The sequence below is a fragment of the Porites lutea genome, chromosome 3 (genome assembly GCF_958299795.1).
Source record: "Porites lutea chromosome 3, jaPorLute2.1, whole genome shotgun sequence".
Lineage (NCBI taxonomy): Eukaryota > Metazoa > Cnidaria > Anthozoa > Scleractinia > Poritidae > Porites > Porites lutea.
Window position 1 is genome coordinate 34,070,087 of NC_133203.1, and position 13,587 is coordinate 34,083,673.

At 40.2% G+C, this 13,587-nt stretch overlaps 3 protein-coding genes across 3 annotated transcripts; all 3 read right to left on the reverse strand.

Annotated features, from left to right (window-relative positions):
• LOC140932193 (zinc finger MYM-type protein 1-like) lies at nucleotides 1-666 on the reverse strand. Its single transcript, XM_073381833.1, has one exon. It carries the CDS (start codon nucleotides 664-666, stop codon nucleotides 1-3), a length of 666 nt encoding a protein of 221 aa, XP_073237934.1.
• A 5,230-nt stretch (nucleotides 667-5,896) lies between these two features.
• On the reverse strand, nucleotides 5,897-8,973 carry LOC140931000 (vesicular inhibitory amino acid transporter-like). The gene has a single exon (XM_073380746.1). It carries the CDS (start codon nucleotides 8,764-8,766, stop codon nucleotides 7,093-7,095), a length of 1,674 nt encoding a protein of 557 aa, XP_073236847.1. The 5' UTR covers nucleotides 8,767-8,973; the 3' UTR covers nucleotides 5,897-7,092.
• A 2,550-nt stretch (nucleotides 8,974-11,523) lies between these two features.
• Nucleotides 11,524-13,575, reverse strand: LOC140931002 (vesicular inhibitory amino acid transporter-like). The gene has a single exon (XM_073380748.1). It carries the CDS (start codon nucleotides 13,214-13,216, stop codon nucleotides 11,717-11,719), a length of 1,500 nt encoding a protein of 499 aa, XP_073236849.1. The 5' UTR covers nucleotides 13,217-13,575; the 3' UTR covers nucleotides 11,524-11,716.
• Nucleotides 13,576-13,587: the final 12 nt, after the last annotated feature.

Here is a 13,587-nt window from a genome sequence, read left to right on the forward strand (position 1 = left end):
TTACTGTACATCATTTACTCGAAAAGTGCCAAAATTACGCTTTCTGTTTGTGTTGCGGTCGGCAAATTCGTTTGCTATGTCAATGGTGGAAAGCCTGTACGTTCTTTCTTTGTGTATGTTTAAAACTGTCAGGTTACTAAATCGTTCCTGGTTCATTCTTGAACGGAGCCATGTTTTTAGCCTCCGGGCAGTCGAAAAGGATCTTTCACCGGCTGCACTTGTTGCTGGATTTACGAGAATCAGCTTACATAACGTGATAACGTCTTTTATAATTTCCCGTTCTGGGTTGGGTAGCTCTTTAATTTTTACTATGATGTCGTCAAAACAAAAATAATCACCATCCTTCAGCAGCACTTGTAAAATTTCCATCTGGGCGGTTAACACTGAAATATTAACATCATCGTTGTACAGTTTTTCCATAAACTTTAGCTCTTCGGATTTGTCCTGCGAATTGAAGGTCTTAATTAAGAGAGACTCCATCTTTGCATACGTATCAAAGCTTGGCTGGTCAAACCGCTGGTCAATAGCGTTCATCATCAAGTCAATAGCTTCAAAGTATATTCGCCTGTAATAGTCTTGTGCGGTCACAGGATATGTTGGCTCTCCAGTGCCAATTTCAATTCTTCTTGGCGCGCGAGTTCTCCTTGGTAACATCGGTCCACTCATGGAGGGATAGCTTTTACTTTTCAGTAAAACTACATCATAAAATGATCTGAAGCTCGTATTTATCTGCGCGTTTGTCTTTGCCAATATCTCTGGTCACTTTCGAATTAACTATTTTTTGCTATTTTTCACTCCGTTACTTTTGTTAAATTATTTTTTTGTTAAATTTATTTTTATTCTTGCAAAAAAGTGGGGGGGCTAAAGCCCCCCCAGCCCCTCCCTCTGCGCGGTCCCTGATTGTTAAACGTATTTTAGTATTTAAACGGTAGATATAAGCATATTTTTATCCCCTACAAAGTTTTCATCTGTTCGGATTTCCTAGCTGAAAGTCTAGTGATCCGAAAATTATAGGGATCAAAACGTACCTTTTCGAAAGTTTCAGCCAGAAAAAATGCTCCCGAAAATTCTAGGTGACCTTTTTATGGTAAAAATCCGTTAAAAATAGGCAATTATACCATTTTTTAGATGTTCGAAAACCCTAGGAGAGGCAGGCAAGCAAGAAATTTTACAACAAATGTTCCGAAAATTCTAGATCTCAAATCGTCTTCCGAACAGATATTTTTCCGAAAATTGTCGTTGGGTGCCCCTGAAATATCAGTATAAAAGAGGGCCTAATCCATTGTCACGATTGTGATGCGATCAAATACCGCAACCTGAAGACGTCTTAAAGCATTACTTATTCACCATGTAATGAAACAAGGAGTCAAAAAGAGGACTAAATTTTAATTATTTGAAATAATTGTTTATTTTACTCTATTTTGTGTTTGGTTTTTAATATAGGGCAATAAAATTTAGTTTTATATCTCTCAAGAAACGAGTAAATGATTCATTAGCAAGCATCCATTTTTTAGTGTGAGCGATAACACGACTTCTCTCGGGTAAGTTTAATCCAATAATGGAGAGTATAAACATCCTGTTGACTCAACCAGTGTTGAACGTCTTTTCGTGAAATGTCATTTTCTCCCTATACAGCGTCTAAACCAAAATTTGCGGGGACTTGACTTGGGTCAAGGTAAATGCTGGCTAGGTTTTTCTCTACCATAAAACTCCGAGTTTTGTACAACCACTGTACCACCACAGCAAGCTACCAAACAACGTACCGTAAAATTCTGAAAATAAGCCCCGGGGCTTATATTTTTCAAAGCCCCTTTTTCAGGGGCTAATTTTGGGAGTGGCTTATATTCGGAGGGGCTTATCTATGGAGGGAAATTTGCGTTTCAAAATCGATTGGGCTAGCCTTACAGTTGGAAGGAAATTTACCGTTTTTACTTTGTTTTAGAGCGGTTTTCACTTGACTGTCGAAAGTCATTGGTTTTGGTTTTGGTTTTACTACGCCCTTTGGTTGGCTAGTGTATTTACTTTGGTTTTGGTTTTACGACAGTCAAGTGAAAACCGCTCTACTTTGTATCCAAGTACAATCCCCCGGGGGGGCTTATATTTGGAGGGGCGATTTAAGGGAGGGTTTTTTGCGTTACGAGTTTGGGGGCTTATATTTGGAGGGGCTTATACATGGAGGGGCTTATTTTCGGAATTTTACGGTATTCGATTGAAAATGCGGTCAAATCCAGGACGTTGATGTTGGTGGACAGCAAGGTAATCCGAGACTGGCTTAAATGATTATCTCAACGTACACTCTGCACTCATATAGCTATCCTAGATCTGTTAAAGTTAAAGTTATCTGATAATTTAAGGCATGTGATATAATTGTTCCAGTTCTAGCTCCTTTAGTGTTAATTTTAAGAACATCAAAAGTCTTCCTAAATTGACCCTCTGAAAAACTTGATGATGGAGTTCTTTCAGCTTAGAAATTGTTTATCCGGGTGGGTGAAAATAATATCTCATTTGAGAGAGTTGTAGTCCTTACTACCATACGATAGTGATTAAGCTATATTTCTATTAACGTTTGCTCAATACCCATTTTTCCTTCTTAAGATTTTAAATGTCAAGTAGGGATTGATCCAGATGTAAAATCCTAATAATAATAATAATATTAATAATAATAATAATATTAATAATAATTTTTTAATAATATTATAATTTTATTGAACTTTAAAAAAATATGTACATAATTTACAGAAATATTTGAAGTAAGAATTAAGCACTATATAACATTAAGAATGATATAAATCATAAAAATAGCAATCACTGTGTCAATAACGATTTCGCAAATACATTCCTTGCAACTCAGATGCGGTCAATGACTCTTGCAGGCAGTCCAGAGTTTTAAATTAAGTCAATACAAAAGAGAATAATCCGTCTATGATATTAAAAAGAAAAAAAGTTGAAAAGAATAAGATCTTGTATTCCTATAAATTCCTAATTCTTTAAAATAATAATAATAATAATAATAATCTTTATACAGGTAGCTCACTTCACAAAGAGTGATATTCAGTGAGGCCCTGTAAAACAACAGAAAAATAAATGATCTTAGTATAAAACTGTCAGTCAACGAAATCGGCGGATCAGCAATCAATCATAACTCATGATCAGTTCAATGTAAAATAGACATAGTCACGTAAGTTCCAATACATTTGGCGGAAACTTTGGACATTTGGACCAACCATGATGATGATGTCATCTCCCCTTTCTCTCCAATGATTTCGCTTTTCTTTTTTTAGATGATGACCTCATTACTTTTGATGACGTCACCCTCTAAGGTATTGTGATGTCAGTTGCAACTTATTGCTTAAACCTCGTTTTATCTCTACTTGTCTCTCCCCCGGCTCCTATTGTTCGCTCTTTTCATTTTCGCTCAAGTTGACTGGAAAACAGTCCGTATTTCACCGGCGAGCAGTCAAACAAAAGGTCTGGAGCGAGGCTGAAAACGGATTGCGAGATTGGGGAGAGACACTGAGGCTCGTGCGCTTCGCGCTTGTCAGACTCTTTTAAAAGTTACGCCAGGAGCCCATCATTTGATGGGCTCCTGGTTACGCTAACCGGTTTTAAGAAAAGAACCGACTGTTTTGTAGTTTAGCCCAGGCAACCCCTTGTCCCGTTCGGTTAAAAGGAAAGGGAAACGATTGCTATGCAGCTGCTTACTTCGCAAGGAAAACTTCATAGTCGCACGAGAACGTAAGATCAGATAGAAGAGTAAATAGCCTGTTCCAGGTGTTCAGGGGAGACTGCCTAATCTGAACGCCTTGAACAGGCTAAAGAGTAAAATAGTCACATAATCAACGACCTACTACGGATAGGGGGACAAAGGGCGTGTCTACGAAATTGGACATCTTCAGTACTGAAATCACCCCTACATTAAAGAATTCTTCGCACACCTAGCCATTTTCTCACCCTTTCCCCAAACAGAGAGCCTGTTCACAGGCTATCTCACACCAAACACATGACTGATAACATAACTTAAAGCATAAGGCTTGATAAAGAGTGGTAATAACAAACAAGAAAGTTGGTCCAAGATTAAACATTAGTTGCGTGGTGTGTTTTGGGCCGGTATATATAGTATAATTATGTAGCCAGAGTTTTTGAAAACGCACATGGCGAAGTTTGCGGCCATTTAAGTGGAAAAGAACCAAAACGGAGGTTTCTTTGAATCCGATAAGGCCGAAAATCGCACCAACGAAGAAAAAGAAAAGGAAAAATAGCAGGAGCGAGACAAAAAGAGGAGGAGAAGAGAAAAAAATGGTTGTTCTTAATAAATAGTTTTTATAAAACCTGCTTGAAGCAACGTTTTTAACAATCCAATTATAAACACATTGCTAAGCTATTTTTTTCAGTTAGTGTTAGGCTACTTTTCTTGAAAACAGCGATCACATCAAAATTCGTAAATAAATTTCCGTAAAAAATTTTGAGTATACTATCAAATCCCTGAACTTCATGTTCATTGAAAACTGTTAAAGTTGTCTAACATTCGTTTAAACTTGAGCAAATGGTGAAGCGATTTCATAGGTTTCATTATTTTTTGATCTGGGACTATTATCTCAAGCTTAGCACCCATGAAATTCCCATTCAGCAAGCCAGAGTTTACCGCACTTGCCAAACACTGGAAAAAGAGAGTTTTGGTGATTCAGTAGCAAGAGATTTTGCTCTCTTACTTTACTTTATTGAATTCGCCACAGTTACCTAACGCGGTGAGACAGGGGATGAAACAGGACTAACGTCCCAATTGATATCAACCCCTTCATTACCCACCCTGCACATGAAAGGTTGTACCACACCACCGGGGTCTATGTCCCCTACCCTTTACGAACAGCAGTGTGGGTTTTTTTTTACGTCCTGCAAGAATCATAACAGTGAAAGAGCTGTGAGACGGGGCCTACAATTTTCGTCCTTATCTGAGAAGACTAGAATGTCTAACCATTTGCAGATGTCTCAACAAAGGCAGCTCATTCTCCTCAGTTATCTTAAGACCCTGAGTGTTGGTTCGGCCAGGGTTTGAACCCGCAACCTCCTGCTCGTCAGACCGGTGCTTATCAAATTGAGCTACGCGGGCGGCGGATAGGAAGACCATTAAAATTTTAACAAGGTCACGACAAGGCTGTTGTATGGACGAAAATAATCGAACAACAATACATGTGAATGAAATGTCCAATGCCTTATTATTTTACGTGAGTTGTGAAAGGACCGTTCAACTTTCTGTGTAAACGTGTTGCACACCCTCTCCTGACCCACTGACCCTTCTACGACAAAGCCAAATAATCGATTCAAGTGATTTCCGTTTCTTCCCGGAAGAGACACTGGGGAAAGAGTTCGATAAATGCACGTGCTGGTTTGGTCATTGGTCTGCTCTTCACGAAAAACGAACGGCGAAGAAAGTGAAACATCTACATCCGCTTATAGGGGTGCGTTCCTTTGGGATGAGCTGGTTTTTATGATCCAAAATCAAACGGATCATTAGCATACGAATACAGCCGTTTCTTCTTGCTCCTCCGCTAAGGACGTTTCGCCAGGAGGAACGTCTGCGACTCAGCGACAGAAATTCCATACTGATGAAGTAAAATCTGTCCGGAATCTGGACAGGAGCTCTGATTGGTCGACGTCATCAGTATGGAATTTCTGTCGCTGAGTCACATACTTTCCTCCGCGCGAAACGTCCCTGGCTGCGAGGAGCAAGGAGAAACGGTTGCATTCGCAGGCTAACGGATAATGAAGCATCAAAGATACCACTAAATTCCATCAAGACAAGTATTCATCGGTACCCTTGATAAACCATGATCCGAGTGATTTTGGAACATAAATGCTGATACGCATGATCCCAAATTAACGTACCCTTAGTACTGGGTTTGGTGTCATCACCCGACGCAAATTGGAACCTTTATTAAATAACACGATTTTTCTAGTTAGGTACTTCATATACAAATTCGTTTTGTTTAAGCTAAAAGTTTCATGCACGTTAGAACTACATGGGTATGCCAAATTAAAATTTAGATCGAGAGTTATCCCACTAGGTAAGAAAAAAAATGTCATGCTAGCAATGTGAATTCTATTCCTTATTAATAGCATGACCCGTAAAATTATCAGATCATCATCTTCTTTGTGTATATTAAAATAATTATATTCTACAAACTACTTATTTACAACAAACGTTATTAAAAGGTAGCTGTACTGAAGGATAACCAATGCAATTAGTTGTTGGGAAAGTGGTCACAAACAATCACTGTATACAGACCCCGGACCTAATATTGGCCATGATAAGGGTGAGTGAGCCCACACCACCTCCTGAGCTGTGCTCCTCTTCAATGAGAGACCCCTGGCCCCGCCCATCAGATGTTCCTACCCAGTAAAGGCAGCCGTATCTTACCAAATTTTTAGCTTGAAAAAATGATGGGTAATTATATGCAAACTTGCTATTAAAAATAATTAATAAATCTGGTAGCAGATCAACTCTAATCTCATTATCAAAATAATAAAAGTATTGTAGCAATAACCACCATGTGATGAAAGTGTATGTGATCTCTGTTAAATCATTAGCCTAAACAAGTGAAAAAAAACCTGAAAAATTTGGCTTGACAGGCAGTGGAACCATGGCCTCATTGATGACCGGGATAAAACACTCTGTGTAGTTACGCTAATTAATGCAACTGGAGAGGAAGCCAAAGTACTAAGTGAACTTACTACCAAGAATTTTCATTTAAATGATTTCATCATAGGGTTGCATTTGCAGGCTCAAAAATATGAATTTTGCACATAAAAGGGCAATGCAACTTAACAATTTCAAGACCACTACTGATGCATCAATTTTGTCATTGACATGGCTTACACAATGAAACATTTTGTAATCATATATAAGTAATGTCAGTAAATGTAATGTTTATAATCAGCTGGTGACTAATATACTAAGTGAATTGAACAAAGATGTGCATCCTGAGGAGATAAGATATTTCGATCTCTGAAAAGCTTTCATATTCCATGCTTAAAATTGAGCAGTTAATCTTTTATGGAACAGAATAATGGGTTGATGGAATGAGAAGTTGCTATTTAACCCAAGGCTTTTTTGAGAGCAAGGGAAGAGTAAATTAGACCCAACATGCCTGCCGCCACCCCAAATAATATAATGAACAGTTCAAAAGCTATGTTATACCATCTTAGAATTTTCCATTTGAGTTTCAGATGGAACATACAGGGAAAAATTAGAGTTACACAAACCCCCAAAACACTACCAAACACACTCATAAGCAACCCAAAACGAGGCACTGCTAGTGCGATACCCACGGTGGAATAAACGAGGATGACCCTTGTTGACAAAAGCCAGAGGAAATTGAACCATTTCATCTTTAAATACTTCTGGAACTTAGGTAATAGTAGGATATCCACAGTCCCACTAACGACAAACATGTTTACAGGGTAGGAAAAGTACATGTTTATTACTACTAGAACAGATGCTATTTTACTTAATATAGAAGCATTTGCTGTACTGAGATTTAAAAGGACAATTGACTGGGTGTCAGTCCCAAATGTGAGAAAACAAAAGAGGCCCACCAAAAATTTCATGGCTGTTGATATGGAAAATGCCCAGTGGGAAATGATGTTGTATTTTTTTGGGTTCTTCATAGATCCCTCTACAGCTGGAAAAACAGTATGCCCACAGTATGAATATACAATGATACCCATACTTATTGGGAAGGTATTCATATCAAAAGAGAGAATACTGCCCCACTTCCATGTTTTGACATTACTTAAAGAAAAACCCAGCAAAAGGAAGAAAATAATGAGAGCTGCTAGCACTGCCATCATACTTAACCAGGCCAGGGCAGACAGTCTCTTGATGAACACAGCCAGCAGCAAGGCCGATGTACACACTAAACACCATTCCTGAAGAGACAGATCCACTTGGCCACTAGTCAAGTCTTTCAGAGTGTTTCCTAAGACCATAATCCTCAGTACGCAACTGCAGTAAGTCAGACCTATTCTCATAATATTCACAGCGTGGCCTCCAATCGGTCCCCACACGTCCGCTCCAATGTCGGCATAGCTCGCTCTTACTCGTTTGCGAAGTCGGCTTTTCGGGGAGATTTCGTAAAGACAGTCAATCAACAGAACTGAGGTCACGCTGACGAGGAATCCCACAAGAAGGGTGAGTGGTAAGGCGGCAATCCCCCCTAATGCAATGGCGAAGGGCATACCCAGAACACTGTTGCTGGAAATTATTACATTCAAAACATGCCACATAGCAAGTACGGCTGGCGCACGGGCATCGTCTGATAGTTTTTCTACTAAAGTTATAGTTTTAGATCCTTCGCGGTCTCGAATCGAAAACGAAACCGATCGCTGTTTGAAAGAACCATTCAAAGACTGCGAAATCAAAGCCATGCTGGAATGCAACGAAAGCTGTAACGAAGCAAAGAACAAAGATCCTTGGCTTGAATTAAAAGTGCTCGTGAAGCTTTTGCTGTTGCGTGCGTGAGCGCTTGAACTCTTCTCGGTGCCTGCCTCGGCCGAAGAAAGCAAAGGAGTTTCCTCGTTTGGCTCGGGGTTGTATTTGCCAATAACTTCATCCTGCTTTCCTTTGATTTTTACTGTCGTTAGTGGAATGTCTTCGTCGATTGTCGCCAAGTGAGGCTCACCGATTACTATACTACCAGACGGGACGTTAACACTCGCTGGCGAGGTGATCGATAACGTATCCATTTCTGAACCCCCGTCTCTATCCATTGCGCTTTGTGAAAGTAAACAGAAAACAGAGAGAAGGGCAGTTTTCCTTTTTCACTGAGGTTTTGAACGTGTGGTTTCGCTAAACTCCAACGTATTCCACGTCAAAACTGCGTCAAACTGGTTCCCTCTTGTAATATCATATAAACCGGAAGTTATTAATACCGGATGTTCGCTAGGAGCTATGGGATGTTTTCGGTTTGCCAGTAACGCCAGTAACACCTTCCCCTCGAAGCCGAGTTGAATCATCATAGCGTCTATCTACGATAACATGTAACATGTCTGCTTTCAACTGTGTATTAAATCGTTGTTAATCTTATACATAATGCATTGAAGTCCTTTCAAAACATCACACCTCTGCGCCCGCGCAATGATTTGTAGTTTTGAAAAAAAACGTGACATGCCGTCTTGCGTCACGCGAAGCCCGTGTCGACACTCCTGATGTCACGCCCATGTTAAAACACTTGTATCACTACTTAAATATTAGTTATGAAGGTGACTGAAATTTGACAGTTTTTGTAAATCAGCAATAAATATCACTGCAAATAAATTTGCTCATGCTTCGCTGTGATAGACTATAACATGCCATAAAAAGGGTCTCCGGTCTTGGCGGGAACAGGCGTGACATGTCTTGTGATTTTGTATTTGTCATTTTGCGGTACTTAAAAATTTCCGCGTGATCGATTCATACTTCGAAAACATAACAGACCACATTGATCAAAGAGGTCTTTCTGTTTTTTTCCATGTGAACGTGACCACACTTTTTTTTAAAATCAAGTATCGGGGCATTAATAAGGATTTTTCTTCTGTAAAGTCTAAGCCCTAAAGGGTGAAGAGCGGCAAACAATTTTTACGTAATGTTTGATAAAAAAAGAGCACTTATTTGAGTGTCAATGTACTGTATTTAGCACGAAGGTACTAATCCGGGACATAATATTAACGTCTCCTACTAGAGACGGGACCGCCATTTTACGCGGTCATCCGAGCCACGCAAAGGTCTAGGCAAAGGGAGTACCATCATTTCTCAGTTATGTATTGGTTCGGTCCCAGGAATCGAACCCGCGACCTCCCGCTCCGTAGTCAAGCGCTCTACCGACTGAGCTAATCCTGCCGCGGTGACATGGTAGATTCGTTCCCATGCAGGCCTGTAGGAGAGAATTTGAAAGTGAGAGGGCACGAAAAAAAATTAGCCCTGACAACCTTTTTTTTGAAAATAGAAAGGGGAATTGCCTTGTGTTATTAACTCAGTATTTTTGACGGTGAAGTGGCAGTCTTCTTTTTTTAAAATTTTCGCCCAAAAAGTGGGGGCACGGACCTACTCGGCCCCCCCTTAACTCCTATACTCTCGAATATTCCGAGCCTGTTTGCTCGTAGCCAGAGTATCAGGCGTTCATGGAGGGAAAAGAGGGAAACTAAAATCTCCTTTCCTTATACTCAGGCAGGAATAAATTACTACTCAGGCTAGTTTGCTCGAAGAGCAGCGAGTCTTTCGAAAGAGTCCAGCCTGTGCGTACAGGCCAGAAAGAAACCTCTCCGCTTGCTACGTAACTCTTCTAAGCCTTTCCGCTTCTGTCCCTAACTGCCAAAATAACCTCTCGGTAACGGCCAGTTTTTTTAAGCGACTGATGGAAAAGTAAAGAATGGTTACGAATTGATGCGTATGGCACGTTTTATATGACCAATCGCGGCAATCGTATTTGATGTATCTCTATTCATTATATATGATTGGATTACCATGATTATGGGACACAGTAAGCATGAACCTGGGACAAAAAAACATGTTGTACTCCCTAAAAAAAATTGTCATAGGACACCCCTCTTACAGCCACCTCTTTAAAACGGCCACTTTCTTCTGTCCCCAAGGAGGCCGCTGTGGAGAGGTTGACTGTGAATAACGCCATTGTGCTTGGTCCGTTTTTTCCCCTCTACTTGAACCAAAAAAAAAAGAAAAGAAAGTTAACATTTTTTAGTAGTTTTGAAAACTGTTCTTTTGACTCTCACAGATCTATTTAGACCTTCCAATCCCTAAACCGTGCAAATCTGGAGTGTTTGAAAAAATTCCCCAAAAACCTGGAGAGTGGGACTGCAACCCGGAGATTTCGAAACTATGTGTCAAATAAAACCAAAAAGGCAGATTATTTTTGTCCTGGTATTCTTTACCCTATTAGTGGGGGGCTTATATTTGGAGGGGCGATTTAATGGAGGGTTGTCTGTGTTATGAGTTTGGGGGGCTTTTACATGGAGGGACTTATTTTTGGAAATATTTTATGGTATATAGTCGCCAGATGCAAATTTTTAGTGGCCAGTTTGTATAATGTAAATTACACCGCTTATAGTATGGCACAGATTTGATTGTTTGAAAATGTTGCAGACAGAAGACGGTATCAATTGGGAGGTAAACTGGAATTGTTTATGTGATTTGGCACATTTTTTATAACGAAAGCAAAGCAAGATAAGATGAAATGTTTGTTTTAACTCTTTTAATTTAAATCTAAATCACAGAGAAATCAGGTCGCCAAAGTGGCTATTAAACCAGAACTTTTATTCACCAAGGAAAAGATGTTAGTTGCATTGGTAACCGTATTAGTCGCAATTTCCAGCCCTGCGCCACTGCCTTAGTGACTAACCTGTCTTGCAACAAGTGAGGTTGTTGTCAAGTTGCACCTTTTTGTTGTCTGTTTTACCATACCTTTAGTACAACACCAAAAAATGCCTAGGAAAGGTTAAAAAGATGTTCTATACAGTTAACATGGACAAGTATAGTTTTACTCTGCTTTTAAGCTAGTCCACTGTTACAATTTGTTTTTAATGACTGAACAAGTGTGTTTCTGATGTGATGAGTTGATGAATAGGCACATCACATTATCTATTCACAAAAGAAGTGTTTTAAGCATTTTAAACCAATTGCCACAGTTGACTACTCAATGCAGGCTTGATTCTATTAAATCACTAGCTAAAATGTACGAAATGATTCCACCAGTGCTTTACCTGAGTAAACCAGACCAAGTCCTCCAACAAGAAATCCAAGAACAATAAGAGCAATCTCACCTGTGATGTGATACCATCGCAGAAACCTCCACCGCAGCTTAAGATGTGCAATGCAAGGAAATGCAAATGATAGACACGTTCCTGAAAAACTGCCAACAAATCCCATCAGAAGGCCGAAATGAGGTACTACAAGAGCAATGAAAAGTGCAAAGACTACAAGAAATACTCTTGTCAACAGCAGCCAGTACCAGTGATATTTTGTTCCTTTTGCTAAGTGTGGAAAGTAAGGGCCGATATTTTTGTCGAATGTCTCTTTAACTACAAAGAGTGGAAGAGGAAATGAAAAAAACACATTCATGGCCACCAACACCGTTGCTGCAGTGTTGAAGCCCACATTTTCAGCCATGTTGACTGTGAACACTTGATCTGTGAGAATGCCAAATGTGAGCACGGCGAATAGACCAAACAAAGTTTTCACAATGGCTGAGATGAGGAATGAAACATGCATCATTTTATTATAGTGTTTTGGTTCTTTCATGCTGCCTTCTATGCCAGGAAACACAGCATGAGCACAATAGCTGAATGTTACAATACCGAACCCAACTGGAAATGTGCTGATGTTAAAGGCAGGAATATTGTTCCATGACCACCGGTCATATCGCACAATGCAATATGCTATCATAACCATCAGTGCTGACATGAGGGAAAACACGGCCAGCATGCTCATCCAGGCGATAAGTGATAACCTTGAGATGAAGACACTTGGAAGCACTGCTAGAGAACAAATGATGGCCCATTCATTCAAGTTGAGTGACACATACTTCCCTGTTATTTGAGAGAACATAGTAGAGAGAAGAATGAGATACAGCACTGCCGCAGAGTACAGCTCTACTGTCTGTATGACGCTTATAACCTTGCCTCCTACTCCAGGCCATACAGCGTCTCCGACATCAGGGTACGACTCTCGCACTCTCTTCCTTAACTTGCTACGGGGTGATATTTCATATAAGCAATCAACCAGCAGTATACCAGTGAGGTCACAAAACATGGCCAGGATGAAGATACAAATGACAGCAGCCACGCCTCCCTCCCGCACAGCATATGGAACACCAAGGATACCCATGCCTTGAATTAGGTTCGTGACATTCCAGCCAGCTAGGAAAGCGGACGCCTGTCTGTCGTGACTCTCCTTTTCCACCAGGGACTTAGTGGCAACTGACACAGTGAAGGAACGGAACCGTTTAAAATTTGTATTCCACGCGGATTTTGGCGATATTGGCTCATCGGTGTCTGCCGTGCGCAGTAAAGGAGATCTTTCGGTCGATTCCAACGACCTTTTTTTGTCCACTACATGCAGAGGATAGCGTACGTCCTGATTTGTTTCATTGTCGCCACTCTTTCCGGACAAAGAGGTCGAAAGAGCAAACTGGATGTGTTCTTCGATGTCGCCTTCGTTCGCCATCATGGGAGTCTATAATCGCCGGGTGAATGTGTATAAAAGTTCCTTGATTCTTAAGAAACGCACAAAACCAAAATCACCAGTCGATAATAACCGGTTGGTTAAGAACAAGATTTATCTCGGTAAATAAAAATCGACATGTAGCGAAGTAAAAGTAAGACTTAGAGGCACCTGTGCATTTGTGCATGTGTACACAAACCAGACCAAAGTTGTACAGGATAGTGTCACGTTCTTGTCACGCTATCGTTTACGTCGCAAATATCATTGGTTGAACTGTGTTGAAGATACCGCCTTCTACTAAGACGGGTAAGTGATATTTAATCCCGGGGCAACACTGATTTGACCTTCAGTTTTTTTTCAAAAAGTACGGCCGTATT

Bases quoted from the DNA above. Each gene is read 5' to 3' on its own strand.
- LOC140932193 (XM_073381833.1), bottom strand. From the start codon at position 666: ATGAGTGGACCGATGTTACCAAGGAGAACTCGCGCGCCAAGAAGAATT.
- LOC140931000 (XM_073380746.1), bottom strand. From the start codon at position 8,766: ATGGATAGAGACGGGGGTTCAGAAATGGATACGTTATCGATCACCTCG.
- LOC140931002 (XM_073380748.1), bottom strand. From the start codon at position 13,216: ATGATGGCGAACGAAGGCGACATCGAAGAACACATCCAGTTTGCTCTT.